This window comes from Bipolaris sorokiniana (genome assembly GCF_000338995.1).
Source record: "Bipolaris sorokiniana ND90Pr unplaced genomic scaffold COCSAscaffold_1, whole genome shotgun sequence".
Taxonomy (NCBI): Eukaryota; Fungi; Ascomycota; class Dothideomycetes; order Pleosporales; family Pleosporaceae; genus Bipolaris; species Bipolaris sorokiniana.
In genome coordinates this window covers 2,151,631-2,169,871 of record NW_006911895.1, presented here as the reverse complement: position 1 = coordinate 2,169,871, position 18,241 = coordinate 2,151,631, and the positions used below count along the sequence as shown (strand labels likewise).

The 18,241-nt window shown below is 51.8% G+C and overlaps 6 protein-coding genes across 6 annotated transcripts; 4 read left to right on the top strand and 2 right to left on the bottom strand.

The window, feature by feature from the left end:
- Positions 1–407: 407 nt before the first annotated feature.
- COCSADRAFT_195510 (uncharacterized protein) lies at positions 408–2,879 on the top strand. The gene is made up of 3 exons (XM_007696787.1): positions 408–935; positions 1,145–1,604; positions 1,653–2,879. Exons 1-3 carry the CDS (start codon positions 468–470, stop codon positions 2,450–2,452), a joined length of 1,728 nt encoding a protein of 575 aa, XP_007694977.1. The 5' UTR covers positions 408–467; the 3' UTR covers positions 2,453–2,879.
- Positions 2,880–2,896: 17 nt separating this feature from the next.
- Positions 2,897–4,438, top strand: COCSADRAFT_106647 (uncharacterized protein). The gene is made up of 3 exons (XM_007696786.1): positions 2,897–3,442; positions 3,511–3,992; positions 4,108–4,438. The coding sequence occupies exons 1-3, from the start codon at positions 3,076–3,078 to the stop codon at positions 4,219–4,221; spliced, it is 963 nt and encodes a 320-aa protein (XP_007694976.1). The 5' UTR covers positions 2,897–3,075; the 3' UTR covers positions 4,222–4,438.
- Positions 4,439–5,487: 1,049 nt separating this feature from the next.
- Positions 5,488–6,199, top strand: COCSADRAFT_32416 (uncharacterized protein). The gene has a single exon (XM_007696098.1). The coding sequence runs from the start codon at positions 5,555–5,557 to the stop codon at positions 6,083–6,085; it is 531 nt and encodes a 176-aa protein (XP_007694288.1). The 5' UTR covers positions 5,488–5,554; the 3' UTR covers positions 6,086–6,199.
- Positions 6,200–6,732: 533 nt separating this feature from the next.
- On the top strand, positions 6,733–9,272 carry COCSADRAFT_21927 (glycoside hydrolase family 18 protein; the record flags this gene model as incomplete). Its single annotated transcript, XM_007695891.1, has 9 exons — positions 6,733–6,767; positions 6,793–7,007; positions 7,083–7,172; positions 7,221–8,050; positions 8,111–8,245; positions 8,332–8,393; positions 8,453–8,692; positions 8,812–9,006; positions 9,089–9,272. The coding sequence occupies 9 exons, from the start codon at positions 6,733–6,735 to the stop codon at positions 9,270–9,272; spliced, it is 1,986 nt and encodes a 661-aa protein (XP_007694081.1).
- Positions 9,273–9,345: 73 nt separating this feature from the next.
- COCSADRAFT_106643 (uncharacterized protein) lies at positions 9,346–12,232 on the bottom strand. The gene is made up of 4 exons (XM_007696785.1): positions 12,012–12,232; positions 11,083–11,955; positions 9,875–10,940; positions 9,346–9,815 (listed from the first exon to the last, which is right to left on the bottom strand). Exons 2-4 carry the CDS (start codon positions 11,730–11,732, stop codon positions 9,747–9,749), a joined length of 1,785 nt encoding a protein of 594 aa, XP_007694975.1. The 5' UTR covers positions 11,733–11,955; positions 12,012–12,232; the 3' UTR covers positions 9,346–9,746.
- Positions 12,233–12,426: 194 nt separating this feature from the next.
- COCSADRAFT_186573 (uncharacterized protein) lies at positions 12,427–17,739 on the bottom strand (the record flags this gene model as incomplete). Its single annotated transcript, XM_007696784.1, has 5 exons — positions 12,427–16,493; positions 17,169–17,194; positions 17,222–17,401; positions 17,449–17,632; positions 17,682–17,739. 5 exons carry the CDS (start codon positions 17,737–17,739, stop codon positions 12,715–12,717), a joined length of 4,227 nt encoding a protein of 1,408 aa, XP_007694974.1. The 3' UTR covers positions 12,427–12,714.
- Between the last annotated feature and the right edge of the window lie 502 nt (positions 17,740–18,241).

Here is an 18,241-nt window from a genome sequence, read left to right as displayed (position 1 = left end):
AAGCATCTTGACAATCCGGTGCGTGCGGATCCTAAAGCACAGAGCGAGAGAGCTTGACCAACCTGCGCCAGCGACAACGAATCTGCTGTATGCAAAGTGAGATGGCTGGTTATCGCCTCCACCACGGGGAGCGGGTGAAGGAGCCGGCGAGGCACACGCCAAGAGCCGCTTGAGTGCATGTGCATGTGCGTGTCCAAATCCCCACCCAAACGCTCCATACTCGCCACCATTTCGCAAACCAACTGGCAGTGACATGTGTCTAGATTCTACAGCGCCGCCTAGAAGACCAAGCGAACGGTCTAGTACATGGAAATGGACCAATGCAGATGGACTAGGAACCGCTCCGCCCGCTCATGCGTCATTGGTGCTCGCTTACCCACCCCAATCCACAAAACTCCCCGATGCTACTCACGCATTTTATGCTTTTCAATTCGCAGCCGTTGCTAGTCAGGCGTTGAAGAGCTACAATGCCCTCCACAGGCGTCTATTTCTGGCTGTCCCTCCCGGTAGTACTGGTGGCCCTCATCTATCAGCTTGGACTGCCGGCTTTCATTGGTGAACGACTCCCAAACTTGCGCGTCACGACTCATTGCTATAAATCTGTCAAAACCTTGTCTCCGGAGCTATTACACCTAGATTGTTTTACTGTCAACGACGGTCTTTTCTCAAGTGTTTTCGCCGGTCATGCTTCTTCCGATGAGGCCAAGGAGGCGCGTACTGGATACGTGTACCCAGGCTTGTGGGATGGGCACGGCCATCTGATACAGTTTGGAGAGTCTCTAGACTCTGTAGGCTTATTTTCTGCAAGCTCGATGGCTGAAGTTCAGGAAAGACTACTCGAGTACAAAATGGGTCGTCCTGATGAGGGCACAAGCGATCAGTGGCTGAGGGGCGTAGGCTGGGATCAGGCGCATTTTGGACGGTGGCCAGCCTCAGTACGTGTCACCAATACCTTTATGAGCCAATCACCCCTTGGACAAAAATATAGGACAGATTTCATGGTGTCTCACAAAAGTATTAGTGGTGGACAACTACAGTGGTCATATATCACTATTACTTTTGCTAGACACTATGGGTATTCGTCGCAGGATTCTTGTTTGATGGATGCAGTTACTGCCGAAATTGCTTGCTGACATAACGGTAGTCAGATCTAGAAATATCTAAAGAATTCAAAGGCCTCTATGTAATGCTGGACCGGGTGGATGTTCATTGCATCTGGGTTTCTGAAAAGGTACTCGAACTTCTCCCCTCACCACTACCAGATGTGCCTGGCGGTGAGATACCTGAGAAGGGCGTATTCTGCGACAATGCCATGGACATCGTTCTGGAACACTATCCCAAGCCCGACGCAGCGCGGAAGACTAAGTTCATCAAAGCTGCGATGGCCAACTTGAACCAGTATGGTATTGTAGGGATGCACGATGCTGGAGTCGTTCCAGGAGACCTGAAGCTATACGAGAAGCTCGCAAATGACGAAGACTGGACTGTTAGGGTGAACGCCATGATTGAATGCGACAATAGAAACACCTTTTGTCCAGAGACAGTGGAGAAAATCAGCATGCCAAACGGCAAATTCCAAGTCAAGAGCGTGAAGTTGTTTGCAGGTATGTACTCGTTGGTGTCTGTCTAAAGGAGGTGCTGATATAACAAAGATGGGGCGATGGGCAGCTGGGGCAGCGCAATGCTCGAACCTTATAGCGACAAACCCACGTCATCGGGTTCGCTCCTTGTCAATGCAACCACATTGTCAGAAGTCACGCTCAAGTGGGCCGAGCAGGGATACCAAGTCAATATTCATGCCATAGGCGACCTTGCGAACAGGCTCGCTGTTGACGCTTTCGAGGCTGCCTTGAAAACGGTGTGCCCCAACGTTACCCCCTATGAATGCCAATCACAACGTCGTTTTCGGATTGAACATTTCCAAATCGTCCATCCGGATGACCAGGTCCGAATTAAAGAGCTGGGCATCATCCCATCCATACAACCTACACACGCGACCTCAGACATGGATTATGCGGAAACTAGGCTTGGCCGCCAGCGTACAAGCGACTCTGCGTATCGTATGCGTTCAATGGTATCTCAGGGGCTGGTTCTAGGCAGTGATTTTCCAGTTGAGCCTGCCAGCATCTTTGAGGGCATATACGCAGCCACCACGCGACGGAGCCCAAAAACAGGTCTAGATGCGGACGGCGGCAAAACTGGTTGGTATCCTGAAGAAAGACTCAATTTTGAACAAGCACTGAAGGGTTTTACCATTAACCCCGCGTATGCCGCATTTCTCGAAGGTAAAGCTGGTGTCATCGAAGTGGGGGCGTACGCAGACTGGATTGTTGTTGACGAGGACTTGGAGAAAATGGACTTTGAATCATTACGGAAGGCAACAGTAAGGGAAACGTGGGTTGGCGGGAAACTGGTCTACCAAAGGCCCAGCGACGGACAAGTTCCCCGCTAGAGGCACCACAAGGCAATACCGCCCACGAATCTCTCCACCCCCACGCCTCGAATGACATGCTCGGGCTGTCTTGACGTATCACGTTTCTCGATGTCTCTGGTGGCTTTGGCGGTTCTCATGGTCTCCCACGTAACTACCCTCTTCATGTCTGTTCTAGGCCAACTCTAGAAGCAAGCCGCGGTACCTGATTTGCTTTCACGTAGAGCTTGAAGCTGCAGGGTGTACTGTTCCCCCCGCTTACAAGGTCAAACTCTGCAGTCCTACTGCAAACACTTATACTCAATGCACAATAAACCCCACATATTCGTATTTTATCGCCGAAATCCCTTGCTCTAACCTAAAACTCGCACATGGCCAGCACGGTGCTCACGTGCGCTTGACCAACCAGCGCCACTACATTAATGCTTATGATTTCGACCAAGTGGCTTGCACCGGAAAGAGTTTGCTAGCCTTCACCCACGCACCCCACGCGCCTCACTCTTGGATCTTGACGCCTAATGGTGGATCAAGAAGTCTTTGATACATACGACATTTGCTATTTTAACCACTGCTGCACTCTGTATTCCCACCTTGTATACTACCAATAAAAAGATTCCAAGAAAGCACCTTGTTGAACATACAATATGGCGACCACTCAACTTCCCTCAACTACCAATGTATCAAAGCCGACGCCCTTGGCCAAGACCCTCACGGTTACCCCTCCTGTCACTCCAAATGGAACAAGCGCAGCAGCACACCAGCTAGTGGCCGAGATAAGAGATATTCATTCCAGGCTTAGTGAATTATCGTCATTAGCGCCCTCACATCAGGTCAACATCCTCTTGACACGATTGGTAAATCTATGTGTAGTACCATATAGCGCCGAATTTACCACCTACTTCTTCAACATAGCGGGTGTGGAGCAGCTCTGTGACAAACTGCGTCCAATATGTTCTGAAGCCGAGGGAGAACTAGAAAAGTTCCACGCAGAGCGAATGTTAAAAGAACTGGGTACGTCTCCCATCATGCAGAACGTTTCCCCCGGAGAGAAGAGAGAATATGCTGATATCTCTGCAAAGACACCAGCCAAGAAGCAGCCTCGATTACCATTCTCCAATCATTCCCTTACTACGACAACTACGTTGATCTCTCCCGCCTAGAAGCCTCACTCATCAACGCCTTCGCTTCCTCCCCACCAACCTCCATCGCCTTCATCGGCTCGGGCCCTCTACCCTTGACATCCCTGTGCTTCCTATCCCAGTACTCCACCGCACACATTCACAACATCGACCGTGACGCTACTGCCCTGCGTCTCAGCGCCGCTCTATGCACTAAACTGGGGTTCTCGAAACGCATGAGCTTTACGAATGAAGATATCACGCAGGAAGGTCCCGAGGCTGAAGTTTCCTGGACAAAATCACAAGTTGTATTCTTGGCTGCGCTGGTGGGAACAGATACGCGATCTAAGTTGGAGATTCTGAGGGATTTGACTGCGAGGTTACAGCCTGGTTGTTTGGTTGTGGCGAGGAGCGCGAGGGGTATGAGGAGTGTACTCTATCCCGTAAGTTATCATTACCTTTTCTTCTTTGGACAGATGGAACGATGCTCCTTTGTACTTGAGGATGCTGTAAAAACGATGTGTGTTGGACATGTGGTTGCTAATTGTACTAAAATAGATCCTACAACTCTCAGAAGACTTGCAAGCGATTGGACTGGAAATGCTCGCTGAGTTGCATCCATGGACGAATGTTGTAAATTCTGCTATTGTGCTTCGTGTAAAGGAGAGATGAGTGTAGTCAAAGATTGACTAAGGAGATGCAACGTACAAAAAGGGCATCACTGATATTCACTGTTCATTTCTGGTATCATTGCGACAAGTGCGTCTGGATTTGGTGGTGCGATACCTTTGTAGAGTCTACGCGGTTAATCTATTCACTCACTGCGACAGATGCAGTCTAGACTGGGTGGTACAGTAGGTACAAAATATATCTGTAGTCAATCCTTAAGCTCACTACGGCGGATGTAGTGTGAATCTGGTGGTGCATTGATAGGTAGGAAGCATTCACGCGACTGATCTGTGGACGCTCTAAGACAGATGGGCCTGACCTAAGCGGCTCGGGAAGTATAGGATTCCTGGCGCGGAACCTTGGCACCTCCTTTGGGTTTAGTCGCTCCCCGTTGGGGACCTCAAAGAAACGTTCAAACAACAACGACGACGACAACGATATGTGCTGTAGTATAGACATGCCTTGAAAGTGGTTGACGGATTAGCGAATGCGAATGGTGCGTGCAACGAGTCCCATCAAGCGAAAATACCACCCCACAGCACTATGGCCACTTTGAATGTCCGCTGCTCTGACTGTTTGGTCGCTGCATTCCTTTTGTATTTCACCGATCAGTTGGAACATACAGCTGCCAGGCTTACAGTCTATTTACCCTCATGGGGTATTTTGAGACATGTATGCTGCTGCCTTGCTAGCCATGAGCTGTTCTGCGGGATGAACCGGAGAGAGTGGTATTACGGACGCCTTACATCGGCCAACCGACCTGCCGAACATCATGTTCAAAATGGTTCAAAAGCCACAGTATCTGCCTCTGAAAATCAGAAATATCATTTAATTACCATCAAAAATTCAGTTTCTAAGATAGAGCCGCTCGATCATGGAGTCCTACGAAAACGAGCCTGAACCAAGTCTCAGCACCCAAAGTCCTCCATCCTCCTACAATCTCGACCACAACAGCTCTAAAACTTGCATCCTCCCCGACGGACGAAATCTAGGATACGCAGAATACGGCTCGCCAACCGGCCACGCAATCCTCTACCAACACGGCCTACCCGGCTCGCGTCTCGAAGCCTCCTCCTACCACGACCTCGCCATCTCCCTTGGCGCTAGGATCATCGCCATTGACAGACCAGGCATAGGTCTCAGCTCACCACATGCATCCCGGACCCTTCTCTCCTGGCCCAAAGACATCGAACACCTCACCCAGCACCTTGGCCTAAAGTCGTACTCAGTAATGGGCGTGTCGGGCGGAGGACCCTACGCCCTCGCCTGCGCCTTTGCTCTCCCTGCTGCAAACCTAAAATGCGTATCTATAATCTGCGGCTTGGGGGCCCCGGATATGAGTATGTGGAACGCAGATATGGTGCACTGGCTTAGTTTCCCATACGGCTGGCGTTTCTCTCCGGAGTTTTTGCTAGAGTGGTTTTTCCGACTCGACGTTTTCGGTCGCATGGAGCTGAGCGATGAGGAGAAGCTGGAAAAGTTGCTGGAGCCTTCCTATCTCGCTTCTATTAAGAATCCCAAAAACCGGCAGATTCAGGGGGATGAAGCATTTTTGACTGTGGCGCTCAAGGCGAATCGCGAGGCGCAGAAGCAGGGGTTCGGGGGTGTGGCGCTGGATGGGAGGGTTGTATGTCGGCCGTGGGGGTTCAAGATTGAAGAGATTAGAAGGGATTTACCAGTTAAGCTGTGGTATGGTAAGGATGACGTTTTTATTCCGCCGAATCATGGAGTTGAGACTGCGGCGAGGTTGGAGGGTGCTGGGGGGAAGGTTGTGTTGAGGTTGGAAGAGGGTGATACGCATTATAGCATTTCGCAGAATTGGAAAAAGGAGCAGCTTGAGGCTATTCTTGTGGAGATGCGGGAATGAGTCTGTCAATTTCAGGATGTTTGCGATAATTCTTTCTTCACTCAGCTCAAATGTTGTATTGGTAGCGTTTCATTGTACTCTGCGAAAACAATGGTATCTTGAATAGAGTATGGTAAATTAAATTTTTCATGAATGCCATTAGTAGAAGATACGACCGAGGCCCTACTTCAGACACCAACACATACGTATGATTTTGCCCACATACTCCTACAATCGGAACCAACCCCATTGTTCCACTTAACAAGGTCGGCAAGAGTGATCTTCTGGTAACTGATGATCTGGATGCAGAGCTCAACACATGTCCTCTAAATGCTTGTTGCAACTTATGGGGCCAATGCGGCATTACTTCTGATTTTTGTATCAAATCGTCACTAGGCCCACCTGGAACTTCACAACCAGGAAAAAACGGATGTATTTCCAACTGTGGTACTGATATCTTTAAAGGCTCTAATCCCTCGCAATTTATCAAACTAGGATACTTCGAAGCTTGGAACAAAAAAGAAAGGCCATGCCTGCATATGGATGTAACTCAGATCGATTAGATCGATCCGTCGTACACCCATATCCACTTCTCCTTTGGGGATGTTACACCTCAGTTTACTTTATCGGTTGCACCGGTACAGGAGCAGTTCTATAAGTTTGTCAAGATGAAAGGCCCAAAGCGCGTGCTTGCTTTTGGGGGGTTGGACTGCGTCTACAAGCCCGAGTTCGTATTACATCTTTCGCGAGGGCGTAAAGCCAGAAAACCTGGAAGTACTCGCTAACAATCTCGCAAAGTTCATCAATGATCATGGACTGGATGGTATTGATCTGGATTGGGAGTACCCTGCAGCACCTGATATTCCAGGAATACCATCCGCCGATCGCATCGATGGCAAGAATTACCTCGAGTTTCTGAAGCTGCTCTGTAACAAACTACCAAGTTAGTCGAATGTTTTGCACTGTGACATGTAGACTAACTGAAAGATACACAAGAATCTTTCCATTGCCGCGCCAGCGTCTTTCTGGTGCCTCAAGCCATTCCCTATTGCTGAGATTGCGAAAACGGTGGACTATATCGTATATATGACCTATGATCTGCATGGCCGTAAGTACGACCCTGAAACCTTGATATCTTGTGCTAAGAAACCTACAGAATGGGATTACAGCAGCCAATGGGCTAACGTGGGTTATCCGAATGGGAATTGCTTGCGTTCACATGTCAACTTGACTGAAACCCTCAACTCACTATCTATGGTCACCAAAGCTGGAGTGCCAAGTAACAAGTTGATTATTGGCATCTCAAGCTACGGTCGATCTTTCCGAATGACCGACCCTTCCTGCACTGGACCGCACTGCACTTTTGTCGGTCCCTCGTCGGCTGCTACCAAAGGAGAATGTACTGGCACACCAGACTACATTTATAATGCTGAAATTGATAAGATTATTGAGAATGGTGCTGGAGAGACATCGTTTGACAGATTCGCTGATTCCGACATTCTTGTATATGGCTCCGACTGGGCAGCATATATGTCGGAGACAACAAAAGCCAGGCGAACTAGTCTATACAAAAGTTACAACTTTGGCGGTACCACCGAATGGGCTGTTGATTTGGCTAAGTTCATACCAAACTCTGGCGGCGGTAGCAACGTGCCTGCGTTACCACAAGAAGGCGAGGAGTGGATGGGAATTGACTGTAGCCATAAACTGGCTAGAGACGAAACTGCCAATCCCATTCAACGATGGAATCAGCTCAAATGTAAAGACGCATGGGATTCTGCAATTCATGCCTGGAAGAATAGGGCTCCAGGTGGGACGGACCGATTTGTAGTGTACGTCAGCAGCTACCTGAAGGGCCCACCAGATATGGTGTGGCAGATTAACGCAGAAGAAAATGAATTTTATAATACAGTTGAGTGCAGTAACGAACAAGGCAAAACTCCAGTTGGAGTTTTGATTTTGCGGAGTTTCACGAAATTAAGCAAGGTGAGCAGAGATGCTCTATAAGCAGAGAACATTCAGCTGATTCGTGGGTAGCTTTATTAGGGGTTCTACAAGGGAGTAGAGAGCGCTGGCAACACATTTGACCTGACTATGGAGGATTTTGCCGACACATTTGCTCCAGCACAAGAAGCCGATGGGTCCACGAGTGACTATATGCTTTTCTCGGTACAGGTCTGGGTATGATTGGAGGCCCTTTATTTCAGAAAACTTTCACATCGGCCGGATTCTTTGTCAACTATCCTTCGCCACACGAATCTATACAGGAAGTTGCCATGGCGGGTGTCGACATGGGAATGACAGCAGCAGCAAAGGCAACCGAAGAATCGTATGTACACATGCCCTAGAGCTCAACTTAGCCCATTACCTGCTAACGCAGATTTCTAGGACAGTCTTGGAGCCGATTACCAAGGACTTGGGCGTTGCACTTAGCGCCATAACGGTTAACTGGAAGAGGCTTGTCAGCAAGACCGTTACCGACACATTTTTGGGTACTGACGAGAGTATCGCATATCTGACGACAATGATCAACGAGAACAAACTTCTCCACACTGAAATCCAGGCGGCCGTCGACATAGAAAGGAGTGCTCTTCGTGCTCTTTGTGCTCTCTATGCCTACATCATACCGTACGCATGGAGCTTACGCGGTCTTCATCCCGTCTTGGTCGATGATGGTTTTAGCTGCGACGACGTGGGCAGCGGCGACTACAAACAGATATTCCCAGACGACGACGATAAAGCCGCAGCATGCGTGAACAACAGAAACCATTTCCTGTTGAGTCCCGAGGGCCATTTAATCAAATGCGTGCCCTGGGGCAGCAAGGAAGTACGATGCGAAGAACTCCCCATGTCGCTGTAAACGGGTATGAAGGGCTCGGTGAATCTGGCGAACTGGGCCAAGAGAAATGGGGTGGGATAACGAGGAGCGATATCATCAAAAGGTATGATTTTCTTTTTGCTTTCCGGACCTGCAATCTATCACACGGGCGGAGTTTTTTTTCTCATACTGACTTGTTCCAACAGCACCCTCACCTGCTACGCCATCAAGCAAAACCGCGATCTCGACCGACCGGCCGACGTAGCCAATCCCGGTGGGCGAGAGCAGCTCCGGCAGCAAATCAAAGGCGGCGACATCGTGTCGCTTCCGGGCGTAATCCAGATTCCCAAATGCGGGCAAAAGGAGATTGCGCAGAACTGGCGCGAGTAAAAAAACGATCAAGGTCCTGTTAGATGGAAGGGAGAAGGGAGACACGTAGACAAAGCACAATTAGCTAGTGAATACCCACATGATGTTGAAATAATGTACTTCAATAGTAATCATTACGCCAAAGCGGAGTCTCCCCCCGTATCCATAGCAATGCCATCACCGCACCCCCCCTCCTTGATGAGTACCTCTATGCTGAGCAATACTGATTATCGATGATAAAAGCTCCTTTCAGAAAAATGACAAAATGACGGACAAAAAGAAACGCTAAAGGAGGGACAAGAGGGTATACCTGAGGCAAATAACGCCAGCGACGCATGATGTAGTAAAAAGAAAGGAGGGGAGGGCAAAAGTGCTGTGCGAATCAAGGATGTCCTGACCGAATGGTCTTATAACCAAAAGACTATCATGCTGACGATCCGATGTAGTGTCTGAAAGGAAAACAAGGAATGATGCCTAAGGGCCCTGATAAGGTCGTTATTCCTGCAACTGATGTGTAGGACATGCTCCTCGACCCTTCTTATTCCACCACCCTTTGATGCATGACTACGTTTGGTTAGCAAACATTCTCTATCCTGAATCCAGTATCCGATAAAAGAACATACCTCATGGAACTTGCACCAACAAACCAATCTCGCCATGCGATCTCCCGCCTCAAAGTCTTCCAGACAAATCGTGCATTCTGCTTGCGCCCCTTCATCGTCCACACAATCCTTCTCAGTTGCAATATAGGGAAACATGCCGCGCGCAGCATGGCTCATTCTGTTGCTGGATCCTTCACCATTGCCTGCACTGCTCATACCACGGGTACGCTGAGTAGGCAGACTTGCGGATGTCTGTGGTGCAGGTGTTGCCTTGGGACCCGGAGAAGCTGAATGTAGGGCGATACAATCTTCAATGTGCCGAGTACGGTCCGTCTCATCGCCATCAGGTCCCTTGGGCGGAAGCTCGTCCCCGCAAATAGGACATTCATCTTCCTCAGCAATCTGACGTCGAGGCTGAGGTAACTGTGTGTAATAAGGATGTAGCGGCTGGGGGATTGCAGTGGAGGTGGCTTGTCCAAACGGCGAGCCTGCAAACGATGCGGCACCAAAGGTTGACCGATGACGAGGGCGGTTACTTGACAATGTCTGCGAAATGAGTGGCGCGCGATGGTGCGGATGTTGCTGTTGAGTGGCAGAAGGTGGGAGGGGAGGTAACCTTCGCTCTCCGATGTTTGAGCTGCCGTGGTAACTCACTCGCCTATTCTGGCTGTTGTCGTTCGGAGCGTCGCGATTAACATACACATGTCCTGGGTTCACAAACCGTGACACATCATGCGCACTTGATGCAGATCGATGAGCGCGTGGGTGTGGTGGTGGTGGTGGGGCGTGGGGCGATCTAGGAGACGGGGCAAATTGCAACGGATACCTCGGGTCACGGCCAGAAGGTTGATACTGCGGCGGTGGACTAAAATTGGGATCAGGTACACATGGATTGCAAACGCGGACTTCTTCGCCTCCGCCTAGCGCTGGGTTGCGGAACGGGCCGAAAGCCGGCATAGCATTCTCATCATCCCCGGTCAGATCAATGAAGTTTGCCGCCATCTCGGAAGGGGGATGGACGATGAACTGTCGGGGTATAGTGATACGATGTGGCGAACACGTGGCGCACACGACCCTTCCACATTTCCTGTTGGTAATCGTCAGCATATGCTTTGTCAAAACTAGGTTTCCTCGTGCGATTTGCAAGCTTCTTGCCCATTCTGGCGTGGATGCCCAACTAGTCAAGACATGGACAGCGCTCCCAACAAGAAAGGGAGTTGCGAGCTTACCTGCAATGGTGCCTCCTAAGAAGAAATGTAAAAGGTCTCTTGCACACCGGACACTGCGTGACATCGCTATCCGGCTGCCATGGTGGCAGGACAATATCGCTCTGCCTTCTGACCGGCGTAGTGTTGGTATGTGGTGGGACGGGTGGTGTGGGTGGAAGCGCTCGCAAAGAGGCAGGCGGGGAGTCTAGGAGGATAGGGTCCATACTGGAGTTGCCCGTGCTCTCAGAGTGCATCCGTATACTCGATGGCCGCCTCATAGGCGAGTCAGCTGTCGTCAGGCGTCGCTTGCGGTCAGAGCTGCGAGAGGACGGCGAGTCTGTACGCGGCGAGGGGCGGCTGGGGAGCGTGTATCGCATGGAAGAGGGGTTTGCACGAGCTTCGTGGGCTGCGGCGGGGTCGAGCTCGCTGGATGGTGGTTGCTGGTTAACGTCGGTTTCGGTACCGTCTCTCAAGAAGTCCATCCACGTTTCGGGGTCTTGCGCCAGGAAGTGTGACGCCACAACTCCCTCTGAATGCTGCCGAGAGCTATTTCCCATGATAATGTCACGTTGTCCTTGTATATTGCTACTCGCGCCTTCATCATGACTCTGGTAGGCATGTGAGCTGCGAGCATAAGGTCCGCTCGGGCGCGGGGCAGCGTTCGGAGACATTTAAAGTGTATCTAGCCTGCGTGAGGAAACCAACAGCTGGTTGTAGAAGTGCAAAGAGCGTGAGTTTGGCGCCACAGCAGCTCAAAGAGTCACTGCTCATGTGATTACAAAGTGGAGGGTTGGTGTCTACGTAGAGAAGGTCGGGCGGTATACGGCAATGTGCCGCCACTTTGTTCGTCTCCTTTACCTAGCTAGAACCGTGCTAAGGTAGCCGGTAGCAATACTGCTCTTTCCCGTCAGCATCCCACCTCACCTCCAAGCATCGACATCTTCACTCACCTATCAATAGCAGAGGGTTGCGGTGAGGGAACAGGCGCGGAGTTGGGTCCTTGCGCGTCGGCTCGGCCAGGGGAACTTCGACTACTCGTCCTACACGGCGCATGTGGCGGCAACTGCTGTAGTCCAGGTGAAGACGAAGCAGGAAGGGTAGCAAGGCTGGGTCGGGCTACGCGATATTCATAGCCACGAAAAGCAAAGAGCGTTTCGGCCGGGCGCACCACGCTGAGGGTGCTGCGTGAATGCCTCAGGCGCCACTCCTATCGTTATCTTAGCGGCTTCACGCGACACATGACGCCACACCAATAGCCTCCTACGGAACAACTATGACCCGGGCAGCCCTGGCAGATCCCCAACGCCACAAGGTCGTTGCTGCTGCAGGTCATCTGCAAAGCACTTGCATATGCAAGATCGGCTTGAAAGATAAATTATTTTGAATTACTATTGTCCATGCTGGCTCAACTAGCGGCTCTCCATGTCCTGCGTATATGAATAAATGAAATGTCTAGATAGATTTGTACTTGCATGTGCTACTGAAAAGCACACTGCTTGCGACCAACCAAGGGAAACGCCCCCCAACCCCGTTTTTTTGAGCAATTATACAGCAAAGAGATTCGTAAATGCACGGTCTGCGTTGACATGTATTACAAGTAGGTCAGAATTGATGCCACAAGTGCAAGTAAGGAATGTCTTAAAGAAGCGGCCGTCACATGTTGTGACTGCGCCTGCTGTGTTGCGTGCTACCGCTGCGACTGCGGTCCACAATTTCTGCCGAAGCTTCAAGATGGCTTCCAGCATCATAGCCGTCGGTCTGAACACTGTCTTTCATCATGTGATGTTGAACGTAGCCAGTGCTTAGAGGCCGCTCACCCGTGCCAATCGCTCCTGGCGCATTTAAGTCGCTGGCGCCGTCGTGACGATATATGCTCGATGCAGCAGAGGGTCCAGGAGTCCGTTCAGGTGATGGATCGTTGGACCCGAAAGGAAGACGGATAGGTAATCCACCAGATTCACTTGGCATTAAGAGATGGCTCTGCTGCGAATGCTGATATCTCGAACTGGCTGAGTTTGAAGCATCCATTGCCGTTGGCAATTGGTCTTGGAGTAGCTTAGAGTCGGTTGACGCCACGCGCCGCGAATTCTTGCGCGGTATTGTAGGCGTACGGCTTGGAGGCCCTGGTGGTTGTGTAATACGGGAAGATCGTGACCCAATTCTACTGGGAAGCTCGATTCCGCCAAAACTCTCAATGGGGCCCAAAGCCGGTGCTGTGGGTGAGACACGATGCATCGGGTCGAATCGATCGTCGTCGCTGCTATCCGATTCACTGTCTGAAGAGTCGCGTCTGTTGCCGCTCAAGACTGCGGCTGATGCTACACCAGAACTTCCGGGTGCATTCTTCGGCTGAGGGGGCGATTCCGGACTGTCCCGGTAGGGCTCTTGTGCGATTTCGGGCGAGGTTGTGTCTTCTTCAACAGTCATCATCTGTGGCGGAATCCGCGTGCTCCTGACGACCTCGAAACCCTTGCTCTTCTCTTTCTTACGCCCACCAAGAAGATTCAAGCTCTTGAACCAACCTGTAGCTGATGAAACAGGGCCCATAGGATCCGCTGGTCCAGTCTTCAACTTGCGCGTTGGTTGTGAGGACAAAGCAGGACCACGAAGACCATAGTAAAAGTCCGACTCTCGTACGGAATAGTCCGTGGTAATATTCCTTCTGTCCAGGTTCGAATCAGAGTCGTCCCGGTTTAGTCGAAGATATGCCGGAGCTGGAGTGCCGGAACTACGTGCAGGACCCTCGAAAGGCATAGTAGTGTCCGCATCAAATTGGTCCGAGTATGGAGCATCAGCAATGTCGGCGCTTCGGGCAGGAGCTTTCCCAGGTGCGCTCGCTGTTATCGAGTCCATAGTATGTTTTCTGGGTCGCGGAGGGCGGTAGTATGGATCGGCGGCATCCATTGCACCCATGGTAGGTCGCCTGGAGCTTTGGCCCGACCCACTACCCAGAAAGTTGAAAGGTACGGCGTTCTGTCCGGGGAACGGACTGGCGTTTCCAAAGTCGCCCTGGCTGAATCCGTCAAAGCCTACGCTCGCGCGTTGGCTATCTCGGTCGTATGGCTGGTTCAGAAGAACAGCCGAACTGGCAGACATGCTCCGGGATCGACTGCCCATGAGCTGGATGTTCTTGTTCTCGTCATGGGCAAGCATGACAGCATTCGAGTTGAGACTGCTGCGGGCATGTCGATGAAGATTGCGCTTGGATAGTTGCCGCTTTCCAAAGACTGCAGTAAGACCACCTCTTTGGTCCCCACCTACGCCGGCAAGTCTTGCCGACACTTCGATGATGGTCTGAAGAGCATTTAGGAAGAAGCCGAATATCAAAACAATAGCATGGAGGAGCAGGATGATGTATCCGATCCAGCCTTTGGGTGCCTCGTCGACATCGAGAGAGGGTACGAATGCTACCGAAAGCAAGACACAAACAAGCCGAATTATTGAAAAGAAAGTGTGATAAGCGTTCATCGATGTGTTGGATTGAAATGGCCGGAAGGCGTGCAGAGTCAAGATCAGTATAACTTCACATATCGCAAGGACGATGATTTGGGCGATGCCCGAGGGTTGGATAGCACCAATGGCAATGCCACGTACAATCGTCAGCAACACGGGAATAAAGGCGAATGGTGCCGCATCGTCCGAGTAGGTGTTGTAAAGAGGTCCATATGTCAAGACGGTGGGAAGATCATCGAACAGGTGGGCTCGGGGGCGCGTGGTAAAGATAAACCAGAAGATCCATGTAACCACACCAGCGACAAGGAGGAGCATGATGACGGCGGTAACCACAACAGATGTCGACGAGCGCGGTGCTACGACGAGTTGGAATAGCGACAACGCTATGATGGGAAGCAAAAAGTAGTTGAAAATGACGCGCACAATGTTGCCGGCAGTAAACGCCCAGTTCTTTCCAGTCAGATCACCGTCCTGAGTGTTTGTAAGCCAGCGCACAAGCCAGCGGACGAAGAATCCTAGTTGAGTGAGCGAGACTACACAGGCAATCAAGACAAGGAGGAAGATGGCCATGCACGCCCACAAGTCTTCGTCTTTTGTCATTCCCACATACTGGCCGAGACGAGTGAGACCGTAGGTGCCGTTGACGAAATATATGCCATCGATAAGACTCTGGGAGCCGCTGCCCTCGCTGACAAAGCTTTGGTTGAAAAGAAGAAGCGACCAACTGGCCTGGCTGACGGCTGGCTGGAAGAAGCCTGGGTAGTTGAGGCTAAGACTGCCTGCAAGGACGATGAACTGGATGTACTGCAGACAATCCCCAAAACCTGGTGTGACTAAGCGCAAGAGATCTTCGTCTCGACCGTAGTTGCTCGTGGAGCGGAAGACATTTGAGGTTCCCCAAGGGCTGCATGTGGCGGCAAAGACGGTGGCGATACCAACGAGGGCAAGTATGGCGGCGGGGAAGTAGCAAAGGGAGTCTGCCAGCTTCTTCCCAAGGTCCGGGGTGATGTTGGCAGATATGCAGCCAAGCGGAGTGGCGTTGTCGTTTCCAGAGACAATGCGCATTGTTGAGGCCCATGTTGAGAATGCATACGAACTGCTGAAATCGCGTGCAACGGTGATGGCTGGCAAAGTCCAATACTGGCTGGCGTTTGCATTAAAAGCAGGCGCAATAGGACAGCTAGTGTTGAGAACGGATTGGCAGAAGCGGACAGGGGGTGCGCTGTAAGCGGAGTAAGAGACGACCTTGTTGTTCCAGAAGAGGGTGGTGTAGTGTTTTTGATTTTCGTTCAGGTCGACAAGTTTGCCAAACGTCTTGTTCGGGTCCTTCCAGTTATCGTCGTCCAGCGGTGGGTACTCGCCAACCTGGGTTTGGCCAGAGACATTTCCGTAGACGGTAAAGTTCAATCGGTATTCGGGGCTGAAGTCTGCCCAGACGTACTCGGGAGTGAAGCGAAGATATGGCGTCTGCTTGCCGTCGGCGAGGTAGATGCGTGTCAAACAGTCTCGGAAGTTTACAAATACGGCGCTGGCGAGGGGCAGGAAGGAGGAGAGGACGAGGACGAGGACAAGGGGCGACAAGGTGGTGATGGCGGGCAGGAGGGACCGTCTGTATCTCCGTCTGGACCGGGGTGGCGTGTGTGTGGGCTGTATAGCAGGCACGTCGAGGTGGGTGGTGTCTTGTCGCCGTAGTGCGCCATTGCGCAGTGTGCTAACGTGCATCATGACGTCCCCCTCTTCATGTTCGCCTAGCCGTCTGATCCCCAGGGCCGACGCGGACAAGGGAGTGGGCAGGAGGGCGGACGGTTGGTGTCGGTGATGCGATTGTATGCGCTGAACGTGAAGGGCGCGGTCGAGGGTGCAGGCGTGGAGAGGCGCGGGTCGAGAGCGAGGAGAAGGTCGGAGAGGCAGGGCTGGTGGGTGAGGAATTGGTGGCGGTGGTGATGGTGAAAGCAAGCAGGGGAGCGGGCGAGGATGGCCTGGTGCGAGTGAAACAGGCGTCAGAGAAGGCTATGTCGATGAGCTGGCAGGGGCGACGGGCGCGGGGCGATCAGCAGCGGCAGCTGAGGCTAGCGCAAGGGCAGGGGCAAGGGAAAAAGACAGCAACGGCGGGATAGCGAGTGTACGAAGAGAAAGGCGAGTTCAGGTCTGCGTGCTAGGCGGAGCGGCCCAGGCGGGTGGGAGGGAGACGACTCCTGAAGCCAGTGTGTGGCAGTGGGGTGCAGCAAGCACAGCGGACCACGGTCGCAAGGCGCTAGCTTCGTATAAGACGGTGGTGCAGCAGCAGAGACACTGCTTTGGGTTTGACTCGAGGCGCTCGAGGCCGCAGTGGAAATGGTCATGTCATGGTGGTGGTGCTTAAGCCTCCGCCGAGCAGGGCGGAATCCTCGTCTTAGCAGTCGTCTGCTATCACCACGACCAAGCCACTTGCAACGTCATAAATTGTCTTTGCTGATATTCCGCCAGATACGGCCCTGTGTGCATCCATGTGTCCATGTACTACATATGCAAGCACTGGGACAGTACAGAGGGAGAGGGCCAAGGGCATCGAGATTCATGACAGGCATATCCCATGTGTGATTGGACCCTCGTGAGGACGCATGTTTATTTAGCAACTTCGGAAATACGGAACTGCTACGCCTGCTTCTCCTTACATTCGTCAGCGTCCTCGTATCTCCATCTTGGCCATCGACCGTTGATTACCTACCCGGCTCGTGTAGATACGTACTCGTCTTGCTCCTCGTCGAACAGCTGTTGAGACGGCTTACTCACAAACGCCAACATGCCCATCTCACGCTGCCCATCCTTGTCGGAACCGTGGCGCAGCCGTTCAACTAAATTTAGCGCGTCTTGGGCGATCGCTCGTTTCAAGGCCGGCCACTGCCAACTGTTAACTCGCCAGACACCACACACACCAACCCTCCACCAACACACCTGCATGCTGTGCTTGACGGCATGCTTTTGCCCAAAACCCAACCACGTCGGTTCATCTGCTGCTCGGTGCTCTCAGTCTGTGTTTCGGCTTCAATGCCTGTGCGTGTGCTCTTACAAACACGCCGGCGCATGGCTACCCTGGAGAACAGCACGTGACTGCGTTTTGACATGCCTAGTGCTAATGCTAGTACCTCGTTCAGTGACACCCACAACTCTGGTTCAACTAAGTCTACCCGCTGTTTGACCAGTACCTTGAGCGTGGAAATAGACGACTTGTCCTGACTTTGGCATCGTGCTAATGCAAGCGCAGGGTTGCAAGCGGCAGAACCGATGTGGAGCGGCGATCCTAGCACGTGGAATGGCTTACTTTTCGCGTCTTTTGCATCTCACTCAACCATCCCGATTGCCTACTTGCTCTTCTCCATGTACCTGTGTATCTGCATGCAGACGAGGTAGCACGTTATCTTGGCGAACATGTTTCGCGCATCTCATGCCCTCACTCTTGTAGGCGCAACCAACATGTATCGCGCCTCCCTGCAGCTTGGCATTCCCTCGTGTTCCTGCAGCCAGGCCTTGCGTCCCCCTCAAGCTCCATCCGGCAGGTCGTGATAGCCCGCCATGCAGCTCGTCATCGACTCCACCCCTATCATCCATACCATGGTTAATGAGGAAAAAGCCCACCGCCCGTCCACCCTCCGGCCAAATTCAAGTCAAGCGAAGGCGTGGAAAGCTTCCTTGGCATACTGCAAATGAGGAAGGTGCCAGTCTTGCAGTCCCACTTACTACCAACCGC

Excerpts from the sequence above, each read along its gene's own strand:
- COCSADRAFT_195510 (XM_007696787.1), top strand. The coding sequence starts at position 468 with ATGCCCTCCACAGGCGTCTATTTCTGGCTGTCCCTCCCGGTAGTACTG. Across the intron at positions 936-1,144 it reads TTGGACGGTGGCCAGCCTCA|TCAGATCTAGAAATATCTAA; the intron begins GTACGTGTCACC and ends ACATAACGGTAG. Across the intron at positions 1,605-1,652 it reads GAGCGTGAAGTTGTTTGCAG|ATGGGGCGATGGGCAGCTGG; the intron begins GTATGTACTCGT and ends GATATAACAAAG.
- COCSADRAFT_106647 (XM_007696786.1), top strand. The coding sequence starts at position 3,076 with ATGGCGACCACTCAACTTCCCTCAACTACCAATGTATCAAAGCCGACG. Across the intron at positions 3,443-3,510 it reads GCGAATGTTAAAAGAACTGG|ACACCAGCCAAGAAGCAGCC; the intron begins GTACGTCTCCCA and ends ATCTCTGCAAAG. Across the intron at positions 3,993-4,107 it reads TGAGGAGTGTACTCTATCCC|ATCCTACAACTCTCAGAAGA; the intron begins GTAAGTTATCAT and ends GTACTAAAATAG.
- COCSADRAFT_32416 (XM_007696098.1), top strand. The coding sequence starts at position 5,555 with ATGAGTATGTGGAACGCAGATATGGTGCACTGGCTTAGTTTCCCATAC.
- COCSADRAFT_106643 (XM_007696785.1), bottom strand. The coding sequence starts at position 11,732 with ATGTCTCCGAACGCTGCCCCGCGCCCGAGCGGACCTTATGCTCGCAGC. Across the intron at positions 10,941-11,082 it reads CTTAGGAGGCACCATTGCAG|GAAATGTGGAAGGGTCGTGT; the intron begins GTAAGCTCGCAA and ends GATTACCAACAG. Across the intron at positions 9,816-9,874 it reads GTTGGTGCAAGTTCCATGAG|TCATGCATCAAAGGGTGGTG; the intron begins GTATGTTCTTTT and ends AACCAAACGTAG.